This window comes from Chelonia mydas, chromosome 12, assembly GCF_015237465.2.
Source record: "Chelonia mydas isolate rCheMyd1 chromosome 12, rCheMyd1.pri.v2, whole genome shotgun sequence".
In the NCBI taxonomy this organism is placed as follows: domain Eukaryota; kingdom Metazoa; phylum Chordata; order Testudines; family Cheloniidae; genus Chelonia; species Chelonia mydas.
In genome coordinates, this window is record NC_051252.2 from 13,382,404 (window position 1) to 13,410,222 (window position 27,819).

Below are 27,819 nucleotides of genomic sequence, written 5' to 3' on the forward strand. Positions count from 1 at the left end.
GAGTTTCCAGACATTATGAAGCTCTCGAGTGTTTGAAAGAATCCAAATATTTTCAAAGGGCCTCTCCTGTCATCAGTCATAATGCCAAATGTAAGACCAACTCTGCTATTTGAAAAAGACAATTGTGATTTTACTATTTTTGGTACCTCTCCCTCCTTTTCTAGGAAGGGGTCTGAACCCTGCTGAGGGTTACATAATGGTTAATGCCTTGTGCTATTGTTATACAGCAATTTTACCCAATCAGCCAACTCATCCCAAACGAAAATGCTTCGGTATTGAAACAAAATCTCCACTCAGAAAGTTCTTTTATTCTAGTGTCTCCAATTCCCCCGTTCAGGTTTTATATTGAAAAGTCTTCATATGTTCTGTTTGATCTGGCATAAATCTTGACCAATCCAGGTGGAATCAGTCTTCTATTATTTTTCCCTTAAACTGGTTACAGCTATGGTACCTAAAATCCTAATATCTGAATTACTGAATGATTTGAAAGGATGCTAGTACTTCCACATTAGGTCAGAACTACCTTTTCTTTATAAAGACTGATATTTTAAACTCCACATCACCAGCCCTTGCTTCTCTCAAAATAAACCACCACAACTGACATGTCCTGTGCCACACCTCGTCCCCAGGATAGAATTTTGCTATGAAATTGAGACAAAAGTAATAAAGTCCATGTTTCCCAAGTTTTCTTGTCCTTCCACTTTTAAAAAGTTGCCTAAGTTGATTTGTACAACAGGTCTATTAGCCTCACCTACAAGGGATCTTTGTATGACTTCAAGAGACCTCATTAGTGCCTCTCCATTTCGGACAGTACTTCTATTTTGAAAGACTAAATTAGTTAGATGCTCCCTTAAGTAATTCTATTTACTTTTTAAAATAAATCAACAAGGAATCCAGTTAACCTCAAAATTCTCCTTTTTTCATTTCCTCTATTTCCCTCTCTAATAAGTTCTTTTTTAGATTCTGCTAGTCTAATCAAATGTAATTTGTCAAGAAGTCTTAATCAGCTTTTATTCTGTTGGCACCATATGCCTATAAATGGAATCATCTTAAAAGATTTCCAAACCATTTTTTTTGTGTGGATGCTCCTAAGTGTGATTTTCCAGTTTAATCTCCAGAATCATATTAGATCTTCTCTTGGTACTATCCATGCTAACAATTCGCAAGATTTACAACTCTTATTACAGAATTGTATATGGGATTTACTATAACTTTCTACTTCCTGTTATAATCAACTAATTCATTTTAATAACTGGTTCTGTTTCAAGAGTTTTAACTCGATGTTACAGCACATTCAATTTTTTGATCTTCCATAACTCAAAACCAGTATTTGGACAGTCCCAAATGGTCTTAGGAGTAAGGTTTAAATAAGGTTAGTTTTAAATATTGTACTAATGTGCACACAGAAACATGCATTAAATATAACAACTGAGAAAAAGATTAACTAAGTGTTAGAAAGGGAAAATAAAGGCTGTACACAATAGACATGAAGAATGCATCAGCTGCACAGATGGAAGCACCAATGAACGGTTATGTTTCCATCTTGGTTAACCAGTCAAAGGAAATCAAGGGAAGCCATGCTCAACACAAACAAACTCAGGCAGATGAAATTTTGACAAGTACAGAATCAGAAAAAGGAGTTACACCAAACACGTAAAATCTATTCATGTACAGCACATAAAATCTATTCAGTCTTTCAACATGGCAATGGAATAGAAATTTACTACCATAAAGAGAAGCCCAGAAAAAAGAAGTATGACCTATTAATGAAACTGCAGGAATTACCAGGAGATAAACTGAATTAAAAAATATAAAACTAAAGCACCAAGAAATTATCAATGAGCATTGCTCCAAAATCTGTTAGGAAAAAGTAACAAACACACACCTCTGTTTTCTTCCTCTTTGTTGACGAGGTTGATCATCTTGAGGATACGTGAAAATGTCCTGAAAAATGGGTGCATACTTCTTAAAAATTACAGCAGAAACAGTGAAGTTTCTCTCCAGTCTCTCAGTACGTTCTCTGAATTGCAAGGGTAGATTTGCCATGTCTTCCCATTTCTTCATCTTGTTAAAAAACTCAATCAAGCTGAGAACATTTAAAAGACGGGGATGAGTTTATTTTTATGAAAACTAAACTATAAAAAACATTTTAGAATAAAACGCAACCTGGTTTACACTTCATGAACTGTTGACAACTGCGTATACAGTTTGATAACATTGCATGACTACAAGCAGGCAAGACAATTAAAACTCAGATCACTCTTTGTTCATGAACAAGGTTGAGTTCAGACACCTAACAAGAATATTGTACCATTATTTGCTGGTGCTCAGTGTGACTTTACACTGCACTTTAGTGGCTTTTTTCCACATATGTACCATCAGTTGCAGTGGCTCAGACTACTCTGCATATTAAGCTTCCCCCATTTCCCTGAGCCACTTATCTACTTTGGCAGGGAAAAAATCCTGCACTCTTCACAGTACTAAGAAAAATCTACAGCCACAGAAGGAAAAAACAGAACATGACTATGTGTCATTTCTGCTATGCTTTTAAATAAGCTACACCAGGGGCTCTCAAATTTCATTACACCTCGACCCCCTTCTGACAACAAAAATTACTACACGACCCCAGGACGGGGGAACAAAGCCTGAGCCCACCAAGCCCAAGGGCTTCAGCCCCAGGTCAGGGGCCTGTAACCTGAGCCCCGCCACCCAGGGCTGAAGCCCTTCAGCTTTGGCCCTGGATGGCGGGGCTTGGGCTTTAGCCCCCTGGTGGGGCTCAGGCTTTGGTCTCAGGCCCCAAAGCAAGTCTAATGCCAGCCCAGGCGACTCCATTAAAATGGGGCTGCGATCCACTTTGGGACCTGACCCACAGTTTGCGAACCACTGAGCTACACTATATTTTTCATTTGTCTTATGGTTTTATTGCCCGTTCTTCCCTGACTTCTAATTCCACCCCCGGCCTTGTCTTTTATAGCTAGATTCACCTAAATTTATATCCTGTGTCTCTACCTTCCTCTATTTCTTTTTGCCTTTTTTTAAACCAAACTTTTCTGCATTTTATTTAAAATGTCCAACAATATACTTTATTATTATTATACTATAATATATCTACAGTTTCCTGCTATAACCATTTGTATGTTACACTGCTTGATCATAAAACACAACTGCATTACTGATGAACATTGACTCAGCTGAGTCAATAGCTTTAGGAAATAATTTATTTTATTGCTTTTATGGATTTTAAGCATGTGATAAAAAGGGATTTGTCAAACTTTGGTACAGATCTTATGACCTACAACATGTCACAGGCTGAAGTGTGGAAGTGAAATGGAGGTTACATACCTCTAACTGAAGGTTCTTTGAGATGCATGGTCCTGATCTGTATCCCACAGTAGATATACTTGTGCATCATGCACCTGAAACTAGCAAGCCCCATCTGTAGGTTTGTGCCTGTGCAATTATTCTCCTTGTGTTCTGAACTGATAATATAGGGGGCGAGGCAGACCGGTGACTCTTCATTCCCTCTTCTCATCGCAAACCAGATAAGATTGAAGCAGAGGGGAACGAGGGCAAGTAATAGAATACAGGTAGGGATTACACATCTTGAAGAACCTCCAGTTACAGGTAAAGAACTTCCATTTCTTTTTCGAATGCAGGGGCCCTATGTGTATTCCACACATGGGTAACTGTTAAGCAGTCTTCAAACAGGAGAGGGTTCAAGGATACAGCTGGTATAAATGTCTGTAAAAGTACTGTCCCAACAGATGTATGTGCAGAAGAGGAATGGACTATTCCTCTTCTGCAATATTTTGTGTAATATTTTGTGAAGGTCTGGATGGAGCTCCAGATAGTCATCCTACAAATGTCCAGCATAGGTACTTCTCTCAGAGATGCCACTGAGGTTGTTTGTGCTCTACCAGAATGGATTCTCACTTCATCTGGTAGAAGAATGTGTGTCAACTGATAAAGAACGATGCAGCCAGAGAGCCATATAGAGTCTCTGAGAAGTTAATGCTTGTCCTCATGATTATTTATTGCTATAGCAATAAATAATCTTGGTGATTTCCTGACTGGTTTCTTTCTTTCCAGATAGAAAGAGAAAGCCCATCTGACACTGAGAGAGTAAAATCTCCTCTCCTCTTTGAAAGTATGAGATTTTGAAAAGGATACTACTGGCAAGTGAATAGGCTGATTCATATGAAACTTGGAAATTACCTTGGGGATGAATTTTGGATGAAGTTGAAGGGAAACCTTCTACAGTATGGCGTATGGCAAGTCAGCCATGAGAGCGCTTAGTTCACTTACACTTCTGGCTGGTGTGATGGCAACTAGGAAGGGGACCTTGATAAAAAAGTGGGACACTGAACATATCAGTGGTTCAAAGGGTGGTCTGGTAAATACTGATAGTACAAGGTTGAGATCCCATTGAGGTGTTGGTTTCACCACCAGTGGTAAACGAGACATTTCAGGAATCTGATTGTTGTTGGGTATGTAAAAATGGAGTGGCCTACTACCAAATAGAAGGCACCAACTGCTGCTGGGTGGATCCACAGCAAACTAACAGAAAGCCCTGAAGTCTTCAGGGACAGGAGACAGCAGGAATATCTACTGATTCTAGGGACAGCTGGTTCCATTGCATCCAGCCTGAAAAATGCCTGCATTTAGCTAAACAGCATTTTCTGGTGAAGTCTTTTTCTCCTCTGATTGAGGACAGACTGCATGGTTGCCGAACACGAACAGTCTACATCTGATATCCATCCAACAACCAGGCCATGAAGTAAAGAGAGTTTGGATTGGGATGTTTGATTTTGCTGTTCTCCTCAGGTGGCTTGTTCAGGATAATAGGAGGGCCTCGGCTCTGGATGATCAGCCTAGTGCTGCTCTGAGGCAGTACAGATGGAATTTTCTTGTTCGCCTGGGAGGCAAACAGATCCCAAGATGACATTCTCCACTGAGCCAAGATGTCTTTTAGGACATAACTGTGTATCTCCTATTTGTGGTTTGTATAAAAGTTCCTGCTGAGATTGTGTGCCAGAGCATCCTGCACACCTGGAAAAAATGGTTACTCTCCTTCTCGTAACTGTTGTTTTTCGAGATGTGTTGCTCATATCGATTCCAATTAGGTGGTTGTGCACTGCATGCACATAGGAAAGTTTTTCCCTGGCAGCAGACATCGGCTGTGGAGCCCCCTGGAATGGCGCCTACATGGCGCTCAATATATGACCCTGCTGACCCGGTTCAGTTCTCAGTTCTCTCCTACCCCCTGCACAAGCCAGAACATTCTTTCTCTGGTTAAAAAATGAGCCTACCTTCTCGTTGGCCGTGTCTGTTGTTCTAGATGAGCCTTTGCTTCCTTACAGGAGGCAAGCACAGATGGAACCTCTAAAAGGTATTGGAGCCTCCCACGTACAACTATCCAGGGGGTCGATGATAAACAGTGTCTTGGTGTCTCCCAGCCAGTTGACCCTTCATATTGGCTCTACTGCGGTTCATGGGATCCATATATTAGACATCCCAGATCCGTGCATGAATTGCACCTACCCTTTTGTCCTAGCTGATGCCACCAAGCTCCGTTGGAGTACACTGAGAAAGAAACTGAATCAGATCCTTCAGTACTGACGGTTCTGATAGGCATATCATCCTCCTCACCTGAGGAGGCAATCACTCCATTATTGCCATCCCTGCATAATGACCACAGGCAATTCCAGGAATTTTTCCAGATAGTTGTGACTGAACTCCAGATCTGTCTTGAGGAGAGCCATGACACACAAAATAAACTCCTGTGTATAGGGGCAGTCCAGTTATGGAACTGGTGCATCAGAAACCACATTGTACTCCGGCAACATATTTTCGTCTTCGAGTGATTATTCATATCGATTCCAATTAGGTGTGTGCACATGCCGCATGCAGAGTCTTCCGAAAGTTTTTCCCCTAGCAGAACCAATTGGGTTGGCCGTGGAGGCCCCAGGAATGGCGCCTCCACAGCACTCAATATATGACCCTGCCGACCCTCAGCTCCTTCTTACCATCAGTGACCGTCATTGGAACTGCAGCGACTTACTTAGCAAGCTCTCCTCATTTTCCCTCTGAAACAGCAAGGCCGGGCAGCGTCCTCCATAAAGGTACACCTTGCTGCTATATCTGTTTTCCACCCGGGAGCATCTGGATGCCCCATCTTTGCCAACCCTATGGTTGGCCGGTCCCTCAAGGGTCTGGAACAGCTACATCCCCAGATCAGACAGCGTGTCCCCACGTGGGACCTTAACCTGGTCCTCTCCAGACTGATGGGGTCCCCGTTTGAACTGCTGGCGACTTGCTCCCTTCTCTATCTGTCATGGAAGGTAGCCTTTCTGGTCGCCATTACATCAGCAAGGAGGGTGTCTGAGTTAAAGGCCCTTACCTCTGACCCACCCTATACAGTTTTCCACAGGGATAAGGTGCAACCTCAGCCAGTTGTTCATAGCAGTGGCAGACTGGATGAAAGGATTCCCCTCTCCTCAAAGTGGTTTCTTCTGACAATGAAATGTGTCAGAGGAGGACTGGACCAGACAGGAAACGACATTGTTGTTAGGGCAAAGTAAAAATATCCTCTGGTGAGGTAAATGTTTCAGTCCATCATGGAGTTTGCATAGTCCCAGGGGTCAGGACCAACAGATCCAAGGCATGCAGGGGCATTGTCTTAGAGGCAGATCATGAAGGGGATCAGTTCTTATACCCATGAGTATGCGCCTTACTCTTGTAAGAGGCACGAGGCAATGGTTTCTGAGACTTACAGTTTTGGCCTCTGCTCCGGAACTTGTGCTCAGAAAGGTGCCTGGATCTGACTGGGGAGACTATACTAAATAGACTATAAAAACTCTAAAACATTAAGAATACTAAAAACTACATACAAATATATTTACACATTCGGAAGAAACAATGTCAAGATTGCTTCGGACTCAGAGGATTCTGAATCAGGCCATGCAGCAGTAAGGAACTGAAGAGATGTCAATCTGCCCCACCCCTTATATCCTCAGCTTGGAGCACAAGGAGAATAACTGCATAGCCGCAAAACAACAGACACTACTTGCCAGAAAATTCCAGTCTCAGGTACCTAGAGTGTGTGGAATACACGCAGGGACCAGGATTCAAAGATAACATCTTTCTGCTGTTTGAAGGAGAAAGCGTGTGTGTGCACATGCATGTGTGTAAAATTCAAGAAAATGTCTCATGTGACTAGAGCAACTTAATAAATTCTCACTTTCATTTGGTTATTACCACTAAGTACTTGAGAAAAATCAAGACAAGAATATGAATATTATGTATTAAACAGGTAGTTCAGCTTTTACTTGATTTTACCAAATAAACCCCCCCAAAACACCCCCACACACCACTACTACTTTTTATGGGCCTGCTTGTGATTCCTGAAGTTGAAAAGCCAGCCTCAGAGATAGAACATGCTCTGTTACATGCTAATGATTCAGGTGAATTGTGAGACTAGATATAAAATCACAACAAAGTCTGTTAAAATGATTTTAATCTTCTTAGTTAAACATCCTCATTCAGAATGATGGAAAGTCTTTATTAAAGACAGAAACTGCCTTTAACTCATGATAGTGTTAAGTTATATTGCAAGACCTTTGTTCTTAGACACTGTGCCCTGGTCTACACTGTGTAGTGTACACGATCTGGCAGGTAGTGAAGACATACCTTGTGTCAAAATGCAGGAAATAAGGGTGGGTTAAAGATAATTTTCAGCCTTCACTCTCAATTTCTAGACCTTTGCAGGTGAAATGCAGTCTTTTACATTTTAACAACATAGTTGCACTTTTAAATGAGAAATTACCTCTGTTCAGAACAGCGCAAGATTCTTGTTAAGGATACATAGTTTCCCTCGACTGTCCCTCTGCTCACAGTTGGGACTGCTTTTCTGCAAGCCACATATAAGGCACATGCTAGCCAGTGTAGATCATTCCCCTGTGAAATTAAACATTACGCCATTTAAAGGATACACTGACAAATATTTCTTTTACTTCAGCTATGCATCCAATATAGAGAAAAAAGCAAAACATAATCCAGGACATTTTAAGGGAAAGTTTGTAAAGCTTAACTCAATTATTCAAAAGCTCTTCCTAGTTATAATGTAATGAAAGAATTAAAAAAAAGTGCTAAAATTGGGTAACATCAAAATTACTAAAGCATCAATTAACTTACACTTACCAATTTCATGTTTAAGCCAAATTTAACATGGGGTATTTTGCATGCTTTTTTACTTCTAACAAGAGAAGCTTATTTTAAATCTTCTATCATCTTGTGGATATGAGAGCAACTGCTCCTGGCTACTAGAACATTCTTCTTCCCCAAATGATTTATAGCAACTGTACATTGGAGTCTGTTTCCATCTACTTGTATGTCTACTTTACACAACTGAATGATTACCCATTTATGTGACTACACAAAAATAAACTCCTTTGACTATACTAAAAATTGTTCCTAAGGACACGTGTTCATTTTTCCTCAAGGGCTAAGAATGAAAGCTTTCAAGTTTGGGCTCTCCAGTTGGGCTGCACCCACAATCAATATAGTTAAAAACTTATACACTTGATCCAGTTTCATGTGTCTATTTCATCAAGGTAATTGAAAGTGTCACACAGATGAGATTCAAGGCATTTTCTAGCAGTGGGCACATATGTCCTTGTGTCCTGTCAGGGAATATCTTATTGGTAAGTCTAGCACATCACTCTCAATGTTCCATCTGCAATATATGCTCTCTACCAGAGCCATAATTTTCCTGGGCTGCCTGGCCTGCAGAAAGATGTATTAAGATGAGATAAACAATCAATACAAAAAAACAAACAAAAAAAAAACCGTGGTAGCAATTTAAATAAAATCATAACACCTCAATTGACAAAGTACAAATCAGGGAAATCCTAACTGCATACAGCAGACAATGGATAAAATGTGTTGTGCAGTAAGCTACTTTTTCTGCTGACAGTGAATTGTTTGCAGTGTCGTTGTAGCTGTGTTAGTCCCAGGATATTACAGACACAAGGTATGTGAAGTAATACTTTTTATTGGAACAAATTCTGTTTGGTGAAAGAGACAAGCTTTCAAGCTACACAGATTTCTTCTTCAGGGAGATGTTTGAAAGCTTCTACCTTCCACCAACAGAAGTTGGTTCAATAAAAAATATTACCTAACCACCTTGTGTCTCTGACACTGAGCTAACATTCAAAATCTGGAACTGAGGTAACAATTTTCTAAATTACCAAAAAGTTGGTTTTAAATTTGGTCCTTTGACCTCACTGTTCCTTTCCAAATAAATCAGGCTTTTGATGCATGGTAAGAGGTATTGTATTATGTGGAAAATGTCCCCTTAACTCAGCTTTTCTTGGTTTTCTAACCTTTGTAGTTTGGTGATTTTTTTTTTTAAAATAACTTTTTTATAAGAAGTATGTAATGGAAGCTGGTATTGCATCCTTTGAGTCTGGGAATTAAATTATCATATGCTGGTAGGGCACAAGAAGCACAGGGTGCTGGCTGAGTGCTTGTATATTAATTCTCCTTTAAATATATTTTTGCATATGAATAAAAAAAGTTATATTTGCACAGTAAATTCTATTTAATTGCCATCCTAGTGTATTCAGATATACAGATTAACACTTTTCTTTACTGCCATATTTATTTTTTAAGAAAAGGTACCAGGTAGAAATATTTTTCAAATAAATCTGAATCTCAACGTCAGGGGATCAAATTTAAAAGCTGAGTTTCCCAAAATTGACCACATAGATGTACATGCACAATTCTGTGCTAGATCACACATAGAAACTGTGGTTATTATGGTACTGCAGATATTTGTATGTCCAATAGGTACCTATTTATATAGCAATAGGTACGTGTGCATCTATCAGATTTTCATTCAATCACAGTAGCTGTGTAAGCAAACTGGATGTGTATATTTTGGAAATCAGGCCCATATTATTTGTTTTCCATTATAGCTAGACAGTTTGCCAGCCGCACTGGAAGAACAGTCAGTTTTATTACTTAAATTTTGAATTTTCTTTCTTTTAGTATCTGTGTCCTTGAGTTCTGAATTTTTTCTTTATTTTATTCTGTTGTTTAATCCAGAAACTAGTGTAATATGTGAAATAAAACCTAGTTCAACATTTAGTAAAACACCAACACAAAAAAGTACTTTATCTGGATATAATACACGATAGCTGAAAAACATATCTGCGCGAATCACCAGAAAGTAGACTGTGGTAGAATCCCATTAGTCCATATGGGAACATACACTGTAAACTACTGAATTCTGAAAACAGCAAGGCAAAGAACCAACAGAAAGACTGAGAATACTGCATCACACAATGCTAATTTATAAAAAACACTTCATACCACCAGCAAATATTCCACATTATATTTTATAAAAGCAGCAAAGCTTTAGACTTTGTAGACTTCACCTAAATTCCCCACTTTTTAAACAAAGGTTTAATAGACGAGAAGAAATAGACTCTGTTGAACACATTTTTGGGTCTGAGGAATGTCGCAGAAATGGACACATGGCAATTTTAAAGGAATTGGGAGAGAAATATCCCGGTTTGCAAATATCTCAGGCAGGACTGTTGGGTTTGGTCTCGATTAGGGAAAAGCTGGAGCCTCAGGTTAACACATCACAGGTCAGGGAATCCAACCCTCCTTCCCGCAGGGGGCAACCACTAACATCCTCGCCCCCGCCCCCCAAGGAGAGGGACCTTAGGACTCCTGCCCAGAGGGCTACGGAGCCATTTCCTGACGCTGGGGAGGAAAGTCTCTGAGGCAACAACACAGGATGCGATTCCCAGAGCGTTCCTGGTCTGGACAGGGTCGGTCACAGAGAGCCCACCTCCCCGCAGCTAGCTCTCTGCCCCGCCCCTTACCTCCGCCCCTCCCCCCTCAGCTTGGTCCCCCCGCGCCACCCCTCACCTCGGACCGCCCCCCCGGCCGCCCCTCACCTCCAGGGTGTAGTTACGCTTCATGCCCTGGTAGCTGAGCCAGGCCTCGGCCCGGGCGCGCTCGTCCATGTTGAGGCTGCTGCAGAGTTCCTCATAGCGCTGCCGAGTGCCCCACTCCTCCGCCGCGGGGGAGGAGGCGCTGCCCCCGACCCCCGCTTCGGCCTCCTCCTCCTCCTCGCCCGGCATCCCCTACCCCGTCACTAGAGGGCAACGCCGGCCTGCCTCACACTGCGCCTGCGCCGGCCAGGAGCTGCGTTCGAATCCAAACACCCGGGCGCCGACCTCCGCCCCCGCCCTCGGCCCCACCCTGCACCCTCATTGGCAGGGCGGGGAGCCTCTACCAATCAACGGGCTCCTTGTGGGCAGGCGCAGTACACTTCGCCCTACGCAGCCGCCGGCGGCGGCGCTTCCATGATCGATCCCAGCAAGCCGTGTCAAGCCCCGCCCCCTCCAACCCACAGCCAGGCAGCAAAAACTACCACTCCCAGCATGCACTGCGATGGCTCAGGCCTGTTGCTGCGGGTAGGCGTTTTTCACGCGCCGCCTCCAGCAGGGGGCCCCTGGGGCCCGGCCGCAGCCAGCCGCCTTGCAAGCGCCCCCGGGCGCTGTGCCCTGAACTAGCGCCGCTTGGGGCCCGTGAGCGCGGCGGCCACGTGGCAGCGCCGCTGACGTTTAACCCGCCCCCAAACGGAGGGCAGGTCTCCCGCCGGCCACCCCCCCGGGGCAAGGCCGGGTGGAACCAAAGCGCGGGGTTTCCGTTTGCTGAATTTCAGCCCGGTCCGTTGTGAGGGGAGGGCACGCAGTCCTGTTTCGCCAGGAGAACAGGGACTCTGGCATCAGAACGGCTGGGTTTGACAGCGGGCTCCCTCGGTGCCTTGCTCTGGCACCTTGGGCAAGTCACAGCAAGGAAAGAAATACTTACATACAGTACCTTGCAGGGTTACATGAAGTTAATGAGTGTTCACTAAATGCTGTGAGATTTGCAGCTAGAAGGCACAATAAAATTACTAGGAGTCTTTCCTCGGGCACAGTGAGGCATTCAATTAGTTAAAAAAACAATTTACAGAAAATTGACCCCCCCCCCCAAATTTTTTTTTCCTAATGCCAAATGAAATAAGCCAGGGGAATTCAGTGCCCCAAATAAGTTTTAGACTTTTATGAAGAATAGGTTCCACAATTATAGGCAGTAACTGTTAATGGTGTATGCAGTCTTTCGTTTCTGATTTCAATTTGGCTGCTTGTTGATAGTGATCAAAAAAGTCATTACTATCGGTCAGTCAACATGAAATGAACTGGTAGGTCTCCATTTTCAGAGGCTAAGTAGTCACATAAAAAAGTAAATGCCCTACTATTGGCTCTTTTCACCAAGACTAGACAGGGAAATTGAACAACCCTCTCAATGAAGTTTAAATACTGAAAATCAGGGAAAGACCAGAACCTTTGAGACCTTTGCTATGAAAGGTGTTTTAGCTATGTCTGGTCTTGTACTAGTCAAGTTTCATGTCTAAATCACACGTATTAAGAACCGCTGGGATGATTTTATACATAAAAGTGAAACTGAAAAGCAGTGAAGGGTGATTTGTGTAGCCCGAAACAATTTATCTTCCAAGAACTAGATCTGACATTTTTAGTCTAGTCTAAAAACGCTAGATGGCACCAGAGAATTAATCTAAACAACATGAAAGATTACATAGCAACTTTTGTTAACGTTTACTGTGACTCAAACCTATAGTCCCTACTGTAGCAACATTTTCATTCAATTCAATAGAGCCGAAATCCCCCTGAAGTCAAGGAACAGAGTCCCGTTCATTTCAGTGGGAGTTGGATGAAGCCATGGGACTGGAAGACTGGGCTCTAATATGCTAATTCTTAATAGACTAGTTGGGAGCACAAACTAAATTTACCTTAAAATATGACTAATGGGAAAAGAACATTTCCTTTTAAAATAGAATGGTAAGATTTTCATATGGCCTTATATTCACATGACTAACGTGAAATTTTCTCCTTTCTAACTGAAATTTTCCATGCTTGATTTTAGTCTGGGGTGATTCTCCTCCCTCCCCCCTGTTTGAGCAAGCTGATTTGGGGGGTGGGGAGCTTAAAACCTTCTGCTCTCATCACTCAAAATGGCTAAACCTTTTCCATTTAAGGTCCTGATCCTGCAGATCCTCAGATGATGTTAATTGCCATAGTTCAGTTGACTTCAGCTGAGCTATAGCAGCTTACACAAGTTGAAGATCAGGGTTCATGAGCAGTCCCACTGAAGTTAGTGGAATTATTATTCACAAAATGCATAATGTGAAACACATTAACAATTCTTTCCAGGATTAAGGCCTAGACGTTCAGGATGAATAGATCCTCACTGAAAATTACCCAAAAACTATTTACAAAAATAATAAAAACAAACCCGAGTTAGAAAGTTAAAAGTATTTTAAAATAGAGTCATATTCTCCCAGTGTGGGGGCAACCTTAAGTGAGGCAAAGTCTACATAGCTAGCTCTGTGCCAGCCAGAAAGGTGTGTGCCAGGGCCAGCTGTTTTATGGCTTTCCTGTTAAGCTACATATACAGTATTATTCTCAAGAAAAAAGCAATTATATATATTTTACCACAATGTTTTACTGACTAATGATAAATATACTAACTGATCATTTCCACTGACAAGTCTCCCTTAAGAGGGACATTTAAGAGAAAATATTTAGACAGAAATCAAGATAACAAAAACAACATAAAACGTCAATAAGCCATGGGTCAGAAGTAAGGTTTTTGTGTGGTGATGAAATATGCATATTTCCCTACCTTTCTGTGAGCCTGGGTTTTGTAAATGAGGTGATAACTACATTGTTCTCACTTAGCAACCATAACTATGTATTTTTAAATAAAGTTTTGTATTTTAAAATATACAGTATCTACCTTCTCTATAGATATTTCAAATTATGTATTGAAATCTTGTTGCTCTTGGAAAAGCAAGTTAATCTGCTAATATGCACAAAGCTCAGTTGTGCAAAACCAGATCAACACACAACTTTAAAATATTAGGAAAAACAAACCTCATTTAAAATTTTAGTTGCTTAAGTCAATTCATTGTGTCCCTCTAACTCACTTCTCAGTGCCATCTAAGGCCCTGTCTACACTAAATTTTCAGCTACCAACACTACTGTACTGTTGCAACCCCTAATGTAGACACTGCTTATGTCAATGGAGTTCTGGTCCATGATTAGGGCTCCTAGATGCTACTGCAATATAAATAATCATAGACTTCCCATCCCAGAAAGGACCCTGGGAAAGATTGGGAATGACATTTCTTACAAGACCACCGGGTGGATACAGGGAGCTTTGGGAGCTGATGGGGTTTTCACATGTATCACATTGTTCCTCGGTTTAACTTCCAGAAACAGCTTAACCTCTTTGAAAGCAGTAGTTACAAATTGAATTTTTCCTCACAAAATGGCATTTTAAAACTCAAAGCCATATGTGTCTAATACCGTAGAGCAACTAGTGCACCTAACCTCATTGGTGATTCTACCAGAAATTGTGTGGCAGAGAAGTCAGTCAGATAGCTCAAAAATCCTTCATACATGGCACTACTTTGTGATTCTATTTTATGGTAGCTTCTGCCAGGTTGGTGATCTAGTTGAGCGACTGCAGTGACCTATCTATGTAAACCAAATGGGTTGCAATCTTGAGGGCCTAGGTAACAATGTCAAAATCTTTGCACTGGCAGATGACCGAGCCCAATCTATTCATCAGGGTAGCAAGAGAATCAATTTAGGGGCAGATTTTGAAGTAATGGCTGCTACCTTGCCATCTACCTTGGAGACTAAGAAGTACTTCTCAAAGGAGACAGGATACTTATCAGTCATAGCTTGGTCCAGATTAGGCTAGTCCAAGTCAACCAATTCTTGGAGACATTTGTGCATGGGGAAAGTAGTGCATACCTAGGAATGTTTTGTCCCAAATATGATTCTTAGCATTTCCAATGTCGATTTGCGTCATCAAGGTAGCCAGTGCTTATTGCAGTGTTGCCAACTCACAGTTTTATTGTGGGTATTGCAATAAATGTTTTACTTAAAGCCTCAGCTCCCAGAGGTGAGTATTTCAGCTTTTTTTTTTTTTAAGCAGTAAGTTACTAGCCCTTATGTTTGCTGAGAAAAACTTGAAAAATGTGATCGGCATGCACCCTGAAGGCTCAAAAAACAGAATGCAAATGCAAAACCTTTTAAAAAAAAAAAATCACCATTTTCTTTAAAGCCAATCATGACTTCTTGGGGCCTGACTCGTGATTTTTGAATATTTGGGGCTGGCAATACTATGACTGTAAGGGTTTGTGTGCGTTTGGGAAGAAGAGGAAATTCCTTACTTGAGTCTAGAAGATGTGTGTTGGGTAAAGTAGGAGGTAAACCAAAGTTATGTCTATACTTCAGGGCCATGTGCAGAGTACAGATGCTATATGCCCAGCTAGCAGTGTAGATTTGAGGCATGGCTTATGCGAGTAGATTAGAGCAGTGGTTTTCAAACTTTTGATGCCTGTGACCCAATGGAGCTGGGGATGAGAGGTTTGGGGTGTTGGAGGGGCTCAGGGCTGGGACAGAGGGTTAGTGTGCAGCTGGGAATGGGGCAGAGGGTTGGGGTACAGGGGTGAGGGCTCTGGGGTGCAGCCAGGGATGAGGGATTTGGGGTGCAGGAAGGGGCTCCAGGTTTGGGGGGGCTTAGGGTTGGGGCACGGGATTGGGGTATAGGCTTACCTCAGGCCGCTCCCGGTCAGCAGTGCAGCAGGGTTCTAAGGCAGGCTTCCTGCCTGTCCTATCACCACGGACTGCGCTGTGTCCCGGAAGCGGCCAGCAGCAGGTCTGGCTCCTCGGTGGAGGCGCGCAAGCACTGCGCAAGCCCGCAGGCACCGTCGCCCCCCTCAGCTCCCATTGGCCGGAAACTGGCCAATGGGAGCGCAGAGCCAGTGCTCAGGGCGGGAGCAGTGCACAGAGCCCCAAGCCGCCCCCTCCCCGCTCCCCCCAGGAGCTAGACCTGCTGCTGGCCACTTCCAGAGCGCAGCGCAATGTCAGAACAGGAAGGGACTAGCCTGCCTTAGCTGGGCAGCACCGCCGGTGGGACTTTTAATGGCCCGGTCGGCAGTGCTGACCAGAGCGGCTGCGAACCAGTGCCTTACATTCCACGACCCACAGTTTGAAAAGCACTGGATTAGAGTACCTAACATGTCAGAACACAAGGGTATATACCCTACATATCTCTCTACATGTCTAAGCAGTGCTTCCCACACCTACACTACTTCTTTTTAGCAGTATAGTGTCCCGCTGCTTCTCCCCTGCCAGAGTCTTTCCTCACTACAGTAAAAGGCTCCCTCCATTGCAAAAGTGCAGAGCTGAGCTATAGCCACTCATTTTGTCAGAATAGACACAATTATGATCAAAGCAGCAGGAAACACCTAAGATGGCACAGCAGCAGTCACAGCTGAACTGCAAGACAGAGTCTGAGGAGAGGCTGCCACTGGCAGGAAGACATGGTAGAAGAGAGCCCCTATCTAACAAGACTCCCAACTGTTGGAAATAGAGTAGGTAACAGGATGTCATCTCCCACATCCCAGAGAAGAGTTGCAGAGGTTGCAGGAGGAACTGTCCCCCATCATCTTAGACTGAAGTGAGGAAAGAAACAGCCAAAATATCTCGTATACATAAAGGTGGCAGTAAAAGGGACGCCCAAAGCACCTCTTACCTGGGGCACTCACATGGGGTTTTGCACTCTTAGCACGTGCTCAGAGATGAGTTGGAGAGCAGGCAGGGAAGCAAGTTTTTTCTCTTACAGAGGAATCTCAGAATGACCCTTTCACATGGACTTTCTGACTTATACTCTCTTCTGTTTCTCTTGGATTGTATTCCTTCCTTCTCTTTTTTATCCATCATCCTTCCACCTGAGGGAACTGGAAGAAGAAAAGCAGAGAGATGAGGCACGGGCTACCTGATTCCAAGACAATGACAAAAAGACACAAGGAGAGATTAGTCTCAATCTGCCTTATTTATTTAAATTAACTTTCTTCTTGATAGGTGGACATTCCATAGTCTCAGATTCATTTTAAGTCATGTAGGAGGAGGCTCTTGTACAGTGGTAATTTTGTTTTCCGTTATCTTCTAAATTGTTTTAAAGTAGAGTCCACAATGTTGAATTTTATCCAAAATTAAAAATACAGAAATAACACAGCATTTCCAGGGAAGAGAAATTATTCAGAATGTAGACATCCATCTCCACGTCCTCCTTGTTGGTCAGCCCACATCACCTCAACCCAACTCACCTTTGAGGAAAGTTCCCTTAATTGTTCACTTTTAACTCTTGATGGAAATACTCTTTTCTTCCCTGCAAGTGTATTTTAATTTTGTACATGCCTTCAAAACCAGCCATTTAAAGTTGTTCCACAGAGAGCAGATCCTCAGTTGGGGTAAACTGTCATAGCTCACTGACTTCAATCAGAACTATGACAATTTACCTCAGTTGAGGATTTGCCCCTGTGCTCTTATTCATGTCATCAACATATTCAGGTGCTTAACCAGATATGTTTCATTACCTCAAATGGAGTAGGATTTTGTCTTTAGAGAGTACACCACCACCTTTGTTCATGCACTGAAACAGAATCCAGTGAAGGAACACAAAGTTATTAGGCCAGATTCTCTATTTCGTTTGGTTCCTTTTACTCCACCTGAGTGGAAACCTCCCACATACATCCATCAGGGGATACCTCCACATAGGAGTCTCCTCAGAAGGAATAGTGTTGACAGAGCCAATTCTCTACACCTCCCGTCTGAACCAGCAACATGCAGTGAAGGGGGAGTGTGTCTAGAGCACAATGTGCTCTGGTAATCCCCAACTGACGTACCGTCTTTAGGCAACCAGTTACCTGTCTGCCTTTCCACCTACCCCTGGAATGCAGTGAAAGACGGACGCCATAAACAATCTGGCCCAATGTGTTTACTTGGTCTAATCTGAATTCTTTCCTTCTGACTCGAAAATCTTGTGCTAAACTCCAAGACTTTCCCCTGAAAAAAAACAAACAAACAAAAAATCACCTTTGCAAACCTCTCTGTTTTGTCCTTGTAATCCTTACATTTCCACTGAAGGCTTTTAGCATTAGAACATCTTTTAGTACTTAAAAGTAAGTGTGAATTACACCTGTAGCCATGTTTACTTGAAATATGGTCAGTACTTAATTGCAATATGCAAGTTCTGCTTCCTCAAGGAAAGTTTAATTGAAACTTACTTGTTTCAGAAGAAACATTTAATAATCAGAAATCATTTTATCTGTGGTTTCTCAATTTTACTAGAATTAGACTATTTGCATTTCAAACCTGTGGTTAAAGAAAATTATCAGGACTATTAAATTCTAGAATCAGAATGCAGACAATGCATTTTAATCAGCTACCACTCAATTCAGGAAATCAAAACTTTTTTATTGTCCTTTCCTCTGAGGTGGCTACAAAGAATGGCTCTCTGCTTACTAAAAATAACATTACCATGTTAGTTAGCAAGTCAGAAAGCTATTTGCTGCAGTGTACCGTCATCTACATTAGGAATTATTTCACTGTAGCTACACAGATGCAACCTCTCCCCTCTCAAAGTACATGCATGGCACTGGTATATAAGTTGAAAACAGGGTAAACTGCAGTCGTTCAAATCCCACTTTACACCAATGCAGATTCTCTACACTAATACTGGTATAGCTAAACAGTGCAAAAATTCCTACTGTGGACAAACCTTAATAATCTTTACAATGCGAAGTACTTATTATGCATTACATCCCAAAGTGCTGTATAAAATATCAGATATACAAGCCATACACAGATCATTTAATCTGCCTCTTAAATGCAGCCAATACTAAGGTCAAACATTTTTTTGACAGTGTAGTGGTGGTGTAATAATTTAGGGGAGGAAGTGAAGAATACCATATCCAGTTGAAATTGCAGTGAGGGTTTAGGTAGAATTAACATCTTGGGCTGGAATTTTCCCAAAACAGTAGATTTAAAATCTCATCTGGTATACCAACACTATGAGCCTTGAATGACCACTGATATTCATGACTTTTTAATATATTTAACACCATTATAAATGCTGGAGGTAAAGCGGGGTTTGGGGTGGAGGCTGACAGCTTGCAACCCCCCATGTAATAACCTCACAATGCCCTGAGGGGTCCCGACCCCCAGTTTGAGAAGCCCTGGCCTACACAATCTGTATATTCTCTTTCAAGTACTGATCCTTCTACAGTTTAACTTGTGAGAGATCTGAAAGGATTACACCCAAAGATGGAACGGCTACAAATCATATATAATTTTCTTTATCAGCTGCTTTGAAATGTATGACTGTTTCTTCTCAAATGAGCCCTTAGAAATAAAAACAAAGCTACTGGAGCTTCTGCAGGATCTCCAAATTTAAAATAGGACAATGACAGGTTAAGTAAATTAGGTATACATTCATCTGAAAAAGGAGTAACAGAGAGCACACTCAAGACCTAGAGATAGGATTCAGATGAGAATAGATAAGATGGATGCCACTGAACTAACAGTGAGCAGCAGACTGAAACAAGAAGGCGCAGACAACTAGGGAGAGTACAGGAAAAAATATATTTATCCTGAGTGGCTTAAACTAAAGGGAGCAATAGCAGCTGCAGCTGCCAACGTAATCAAAAGATTTAGACAAGCACTTAAAAGGTAACAGGATACAAAAGCAAAACAGATTGATCGATTTAGATGGACATTATGGCTCTCCCAGTCACATCCACCTTCTGGCCTAATATTTTACTATAATACTAGAAATAAATGGCTTTAAAGCAAATCAAATTTTGGGCCTAAACCTTGACAGTCTCCTCTTTCCTAACAATAGCTATCCGGTGGCATATTTCAAAGACTGTGTGGCTATTAATGGTTTATTTTGTTTATAGGACCAGAGTTTTATTTTCAGTATAATTTGGCTGTTAGTTTCCCTTCAGATTTTCATAAAAATTAGAGATTAAGATTCATAAGGTTATCTAGTGCCTTTCCCTGGCTCTGCAGGGTGTGATATATCCTTCACGTTTTAAAATTACCTTATTTTGTGCAAAATAACCTGATTTAAAAAAAAAATTTAACTGTTCTTGGTTCAGCAAGTTATCTTGTTATAATACCGTCTCTGAACAACACTGATAGAATCAGCACCATACCCATATAAATGCTACAGGAAATAGGCTGAAATGGATTCGCTCAGAAACAAGGGAAGAACACCAGTAAAGTTACTATTAACTAATTCACAGAATTTTATGTAGTTAAATAACCTTGACTTGAATTCTTAACTTTGAATAACTTCAAGTTTTATATTTTGTAACACATCTTAAAATGTATTTTAACACCTTGGAATCTTACTAATAGCTTCACCTACACTGCTCACAGATATAAATTTAATCTGTATTCATGTTAAAAATTATTTTCATGTATCAAGGCTGACATCATGGGTAGTCAAAGAATATGTTTAATAAAAAATAATTAAACTTCCATTTCCTCTATAGAACATCATAGAAAGTAATTCAATAAATTACAAATGACTTTTTAAGACGCTTGTTGAACTACAGAAAGCAAATTCAGACTACACAGAACACAACTGGCAAATATTGCAAATGTCCAAAAGAAAAACTGGACTAAGACTTGTATCATGAAGCCTGAAACAAGGGATAGAAATACAAGGCAGTAACAGCTAAAGTTCTTTTAGTAACTACCAACACACACTTTATCATCACCTTGGATATCCTTTTAACTGCAACTTCAGTATTAGTGTAAATCTACTGAAGTTTCCTTACAACCCTTAACTTTATACAACCATATTTGCATATTGTTTAGCTGATAGTGGGACACATTTTTCCTCTTCCAATTGATAATGATTAAAAATAAATCCAATACATTATGTTCAAGTCTATATCAGCCTTAATTATTTTAAACTGCAATTGCCTTATTACATAGAAAGAGAATCACTAGAACGGTAAGCAAACTCACTTGACCATAATTAGGAAAATACTTTATTTAATAAATTTGATATAAATTATGTTTTAGCCACAAGATTTAGTATTTCTTTTGTGGGGTAAGGGTGTTGTTGAAATACTCCATCAGCAAACTAAGTTAATAACTGTGTTTGAAAAACTTTGGCTATTTCATAGATGCATCCTAGTTAAACAAAAGTGCTATATTACAAAGGGCAAAAATATTAAATATGCAATACATCCCTTCATGATGAAGAATTGCTACACCCTTCTCTTGGCAGGTTTTAATTTTCACTATTGCTAAGACACTGTATGAAAGGCCAAAAATCAGAATACTATTGTGGGAAAATACAGTAACCAGGACAATCCAAATGGGACTTGTATAATTGTGTAATTACATGTAATACTGTTTCTAATCATGGGGTTAATTATTTTGCACATAGAAACGTATAATGTATTGGAAAAGTTCTTGGTAAAAAACAAAGTCTTGTTTACTATACAAGTGAGCAACAGAACTATATCAAAATATACAGTTTTTTTTTTTTTTTTTCAAATTTATCCCTTTGAAAAGCTTTTTTCAATGATTTCTACTAGTACCTGTATCTATTCTCTCTGAGCACTTCCCTATCTTGGGCCACAAATGAGATAACTAAAGTCAATCGAAATCTCAGTTCAAACATGTAAGTGTGAATCTGGGCCTCTACCATGTCAGAGTAATAGCAGCTTCAGCAGAAAGAGGAATCATATCACACATCAAATATCAGACTGATTTTATACAGTAAAGGGTTCTAAGGATTTGGGTTTGAACAGATGTCTTATGCCCTCTTATTGTTGTTTACAGGAATAACTTATCTGTCTTTACTATTCAAAGTGCTTTTTTAAATTTTAAATTGGGCAACTCAGCATAACATATAAACTAAATCCTCAAGAATGATTTTGGGTAACATTTCGTCATAACGTTTAGTCATATTTAAACCTGTAGAGAAGTCTAAACTCAAAATGAGTTTAAACTATCAATATTCTTCTTTACCATTTATTATCTGGTAATCCCGGGAGGCATTGTTACATAAAACACAAATAAAAATCAACACAAACAAAGCAAACAAACATTTTTTTACATGAAGTATGCAGTGTTGAAAGGTCTTTTCAGTGGCACTTCATGACAGTTTGCCTTTTCTGAGTTTTGGGGATACTATTCCTCAATCAGGACATCGTATTTCTGTGGTGGGAGCCCAAAACTTTGCAAGGTTTAAACTAAATAGGTCTCTGTGGTGCCAAAGTAGGATGAGATAGGAATATTTTGTGTCAACTTCCCTTTACTGTTATCAAAGAACGCGTTTGATCAGCAAAAACAGTCCTATCTCCTGCCAGATTAACATATCATAGAGGGTGTGTTTAAAAACAAAACAAAACCCGAAAACAAGTATAGAAACCAATGTAAACTTCCTAAACTAACTCAGCTGAGGTAACAGATAGCCAGTTTAACTGGCTGATTGGGAAACTTTTTCCTCCTTTTAAACACACTTGTACCTGAATTGGAAACATCAGCAGTGCATCGCAACACTATAGCATTTTCATGTAATTAAAGCAATGGATGGTGATGTAGATTCTACAGCTTTCATGACATTCATTAGCTGCCCAAATTATTGCTGAGTTTTGATCTGTAAATTATAAGTGTCAAGGAGGCTGTAAAACTATATTCAAATTAAATCAATAATATGCCTAAAATATTCTGTGTTCACTGCAAATATATTAAATATACAGCTCTTACTGAGCATTATTTTCATAAAATAACCTCCCAAAATTATGCCATTTGTTGTAATTTTACACCATTGTGTATTGATAGTACATACAAGTTCAGAAACTTATGAACTTCAAGAAATATTACATGCAAAACATCTCTGAAAGCAGTTTGCACTTCTAAACAAATACTGAAAGTTGAGTCAATAAATCATTTGATGAGCTCAACACTGGGCTATTTACAATGAAATAATTAAAGAATAAATTCAAAATCAGTTCATAATTTAAGTACATAGTCTGGGGTCAGTCTTCATCACTAGAATCTGAATCCTCAGATGAAGACGATGTACTGTCAGATCCAGATGAAGCATCTGCTTTCTCTGAACCCTCATCTGTGCTGTTTTCATTATGAGAGCTTGGCTCTGTTCCCCCTTTGTCTTCCTGATCTCTAACCCTAGAATTTTTCTCCTTTTCTTCTGTAGGCTTGGATGAGCCTGTGTCATTGTTTTCAGCATTCTGTACATCAAAAATATTGGATTGGGACAATGCTGGGATATGAAGATTAAGGCCTGGAGTGAGAAGCATCCCTGGATAAAGTATATTGGACAAAAGTAATGGGTTAAGAGCTAAAGGGTTGGCAGCAGCAGAGGACGTAGAGGGAGAACTTGACACAGAGTCTTCACCACCATTATCTGCATGTTGGTTTTCTGTCCTTTCTTTCTTTACAACTGGCTCTTTTGAGTCATTTCCCTTTTTCTCCTCTGAAACAGATTCTGTTGACTTTGTTAGGAGTCCTCCCATACCCAGCAAGTTTGGTAATCCAGCCATTCCTGACAGTAGCATGGGAAACATGGCAGCCATATTCTTAGCTTCTCCTCCAGTAGTTAGTCCAGCAGGCATTCCCATTAATCCTGCTGTTACTTGCAGCGATTGCAAGTTCTGCAGGTTTTGTTGTAAGGCCTGAAGAGTAGATAGATCCACTCCTGGAAGTAATCCATTGGCTAGCAAAGGGTTGACCGAAACATTTGCTGCTGTTGCAGCTGCTGCTGCTGCAGCTGTTGCCTTGGCAATCTCACTTTTAGGCCGTCTCCCTCTCCTGCTTACTTCTTCTCGTACAACAGGCCCAGTGAGAATTCGGTCAAACATACCTTCAGGAAGAAATCCCTGAAACAGATACATTCTATATTAATATATGAAAATGAATGCCACTACAGGAAGATAAGGTTAAAGATATGTCGTTAAAAATTAAATACTCAAGAATAGTTCCAAAAACTATTCTGTTTAACTAAATTTAGCACAGCAGTTTGATTAACCAGACAACTCCTTGAAAGTCTGTGACTGATCTGTGCTGCCACTTCCCAAAGGTACCTCATTCAAGCCTCAATCCTGCCATGAGCCCTGTAACCCTGAATAATCCTCTGTACCCACGTTGATCCCTACTACCTTTAATGGGGCTCTCCACAGGCCCAGAGGATCATCCTCACAGGGTTTATTGTAGGATTCGGCCTAAGCAATCTGATTTTAAGATTTAAAATCTAGTGTGGATTTAGGATCTGTCAACAGATTTTAGTGTAATTTCCAGATTCCAATAATTTGATTTTTTTTAAATGCCTAGTTACTGTGATTACACAGGTAACAGAACTATCGAATATAATAGGAAAAATAATTGTGCATTTTAATGTGGAGCCATAATCTGCAAACATTTTAATGTTTATTAGTATCTATTTCATCCTATCAAATTTCATCCTTTCTTCACATTTCACACAAGCTATTAAAGACTGAAAGTCCAAATAAATTGAAATCCAAGACACTTAAAATCTTCTCTTGGGACCTAGAATGGTGTTCTGCCATCTATGTAAGTCCTATCTAATGGCAAAGATAGGACTCTAATTGTGCTCTGTTGTTCTTTTTGAAGTGCAGTTTTGCCTTGAAAACTGACTATAAAAATGGCACCACAGGATTCAATGATTATAAAATATAAAGTCTGCTCAGTATACAAGATCCCCTAATTTAAAAAAAATTGTCAGCCCTCATTCAACCAAGGATTTGAAAATCAAGCTCTATTCTTTCTGCTTTCAGGATCACCATTACAAAAATCTACAGGGCAAATTCTATTCTCTCTTATATCATGGTAATCATTGTCACCAGTTCTGCTCCTGGTTACTGCTGTGATACTTCATTGCCCTACATGGAGGTGCCTGGGTATAAAAGAGGGCAGAACCTAGTCCTGCAACTGGAACTTTACAATTCTGTTGGCATATTAACCAGAATAGAATCTAGCTCACTGTTAGCTGTACTGGTACTGTTATATCAACAAGAAAAAAAAATAGTAAAGATTACGTTGTCACTAAAGCAAGTGCTCAGAACTTTCAATAAATGTAAGGATGAGGTAAGTAAGAAAATACTATTTTTAAATACCGTAGTACTTATGATTAACTGCAGAAACCTAAAATGTTGTTAAATAAATAAAAACCTGCAATCCTCTGCCTGAGGCTGACTGTGTACAGCAAATGTAGCACAATCCCTACCAGTTCTGGCAGGTGGCATACAGACTTCACAGGATTACCACCAGAAATTATCTTCATCTCTATGTGAGACACGAGGAGTGGAAGGGTAAATAAAGTTCCCCAGAGCAGGATTTTGTTATCCAACATTTTGAGGCCTGGACCTCTAGTCACTTCTATTTGCATGGAAATAAAGGATGGTGGGTTTACAGCTGTGTGTCCATAGGTGGGTGGTAGTGGTGTTGTGTGTTAAAAAAAAAAAAAAAAAAAGCACATCCCAATAAAACAAAGGACAGATGAATCAGATATACAGTTTTCACAATGAAAATATATGCATGCTGTTTTGCTGAGCCTGCAGACAAAAAACAGCATCCATAATTAAGTGAAATTTTCCCTTTCAACTTACTGGGGTACAAATCTCAAATAAAATGATCTGTGTTATTTTGATCTACTGCACTTATAACAGACTGTCACTTTTTACAGATAACAGAATTTGGTTTTTGGGTTTGTTTTTTCATTACAGAAATAAAAACATCCTTGTAGATTCCTTCTTCCGTACCACATGTCCCATGAGATTTGGATATTTCCTACTAAGTCTACAGAGAGGGGAAAATTTGTAAGTGGCCTCAGAAATTGTGGTCACAAATTTTTGTGTACACCTATGTGTGCACAAAGTCTACATCTGGTAAATTAGGTTGGCACATGCACAATTATTTGATCTGCAAATGTGAATGTAAACTGTGTGTCCACGAATAGCTGCAAATGCAGTTTTTCAGATTGTATACTAAAATTTGATCTACAATGTAGAAGGGGCTGCAATAAATATATATTCTTAGAGCTACATTCATAAGTCCTAACCTGGGAAAAACTACACATTAGATGCATCTTGCTATTGGCATTAAGCTGCTGCAGTGCCATTGGGAGCATGTTCCTTCTGTTACACATTTCTAGTAGCACATACAGAGTGGAGAGCCAAACAGAAGAAACTGCACGGGTGAGGCCATGGCAACACAAACCATTCTCCTGGAAATTAGAGGGCACAAGACACGAGAGTAAAATTTTCTGAAGTGCCAACTGATTCAGGAGCCTACGTCACATTTGAACATGAGACATAAGCAATTCAGAAAATTTTGCTGTAAGTCTAGTTTATGATCTCTACTTTAAAACCCTGTTCACTGTAGAGCTGTAAATATTAAGCACATTTTTTTATTTTACAAGGACAGATGTAGGACACCCCACACAATTGAACTTTTGCTACATATAAATCTCGCTTCCACTGGAATCTGCCTAACAGTACAGTTCTGAACTAGAAAATAAAATGCAGAAGATAATAGCTATTTTAATAAATAGTTGGCTCTTAATTTAGATACGTAGTATAATTAAATCAATCTTCAAAAATTCTACTTGCTCATTTTCCCAGGGCAAGTAATTTTATTTTGATGGCGAATTAAAATTTTAATTTTGTAATTACCTTCATCATTGTGGCAAAGGAGAGAGAAGTAGATACCATGGGTAGGCAGGTAGATTTTCCTAAGAGCATCCAAAGGTATATTAAATAATAGTTGACTGACTTTAGTACCTGAATCTAATGCTAGTATCTGTCTGTCTCTTTCTTTAAATAAAAAAAAAAAAAAAAAAAAAAGAGAGCAGACTTCACATCATAAATCAGGTTATTGTTCATCCTGTAAATACTCACAGACTGTTTCACAACATCTCCCCATTCAGGAGCTACTCCATACTCAGGATTTTCTTTCAAGAATCTGCACAAGTCCTTCAGCGGTGGAGCAAAAGCACCTCCCACCTAAAAAATAAAAGATAAATTTTGAGAAGAAACATTTCTCAGTTTACTTTGGATTTTCCTGATTTGATACTCTGGTTTCATTTATGTCTTTTTCAAAAAAATCAAATGTAACCTGACCGCAATAGAAAGCAAAACAGCACTCCAGGTTTGTCATTAGTTTCTGTCAGAATGGAATAGAATAGGTACTCTTTAATTTGTTCCAGATGTCGGCAGCCACTAAACTCGCATAGAGCAACTTCAATATCTGACAATCTTACTAATGTAAGATTTAGTATAAATGCCAGGGCTCATTTCAGAAGCGTACTGAAATGGGATAGTGTCACACTAATAATGAATATGTGAAAATAGGTGTCAAAGTTTTAGAAGGAGAATTCATACTCCTTTTGTTTATTAAAAATGTCTTACCTTTTGGTGGGTGAATCAGTTCTACCCTATCACCCCTGAATCTGCTTTTCAAGAGGCACCCTTCTTGTCTAAGAAAGGCTGCTCTTTCTGGCAGGGTAAACTATTTATTTTCTTATACTTTCCCCCACACACAAAAATCAAACTTTAATTTTGAGTTAAGGTTGCTAAACAGCATATCCCATCAATGTAACCCATAAAAAGCAAGGAAATAAGCAGTTACGTCATCAAAAATCCCTGTAATTAACTCCCCTTTTTTACATCTCATCATGATATGGAAGGGGAGAAGTAGGGTTTGATCTAGGACAGAGCTGAATGAAAGAAGGAGAGGGAAGAGGAGCGCTTCCTCTTTGTTTTTCTCCACTCAAGCTCCTTTCAGCTGAAGCCTCATTTTTAATTCACAC

The 27,819-nt window shown here is 40.2% G+C and overlaps 2 protein-coding genes across 14 annotated transcripts in view; both read right to left on the bottom strand.

Moving 5' to 3' along the window:
* RBL2 (RB transcriptional corepressor like 2) overlaps nt 1-11,406 on the bottom strand; it is a 52,987-nt gene extending 41,581 nt beyond the window's left edge. The window contains exons 1-3 of the mRNA XM_037878260.2: nt 10,971-11,406; nt 7,826-7,956; nt 1,886-2,086 (exon numbers count right to left, since the gene is read on the bottom strand). Of these exons, the coding sequence (XP_037734188.1) occupies nt 1,886-2,086; nt 7,826-7,956; nt 10,971-11,156 (518 nt within the window). The 5' untranslated portion in view covers nt 11,157-11,406. The remainder of the gene's footprint in view (nt 1-1,885; nt 2,087-7,825; nt 7,957-10,970) is intronic.
* A 9,042-nt stretch (nt 11,407-20,448) lies between these two features.
* Nucleotides 20,449-27,819, bottom strand: part of CHD9 (chromodomain helicase DNA binding protein 9) — a 182,004-nt gene continuing 174,633 nt past the window's right edge. For all 13 annotated transcript variants that reach the window (XM_037878254.2, XM_037878247.2, XM_037878257.2 and 10 more), the window contains 2 exons: nt 26,909-27,013; nt 20,449-23,872 (listed from right to left, as the gene is read on the bottom strand). In XM_037878254.2, the coding sequence (XP_037734182.1) occupies nt 23,012-23,872; nt 26,909-27,013 (966 nt within the window). In that variant the 3' untranslated portion in view covers nt 20,449-23,011. The remainder of the gene's footprint in view (nt 23,873-26,908; nt 27,014-27,819) is intronic.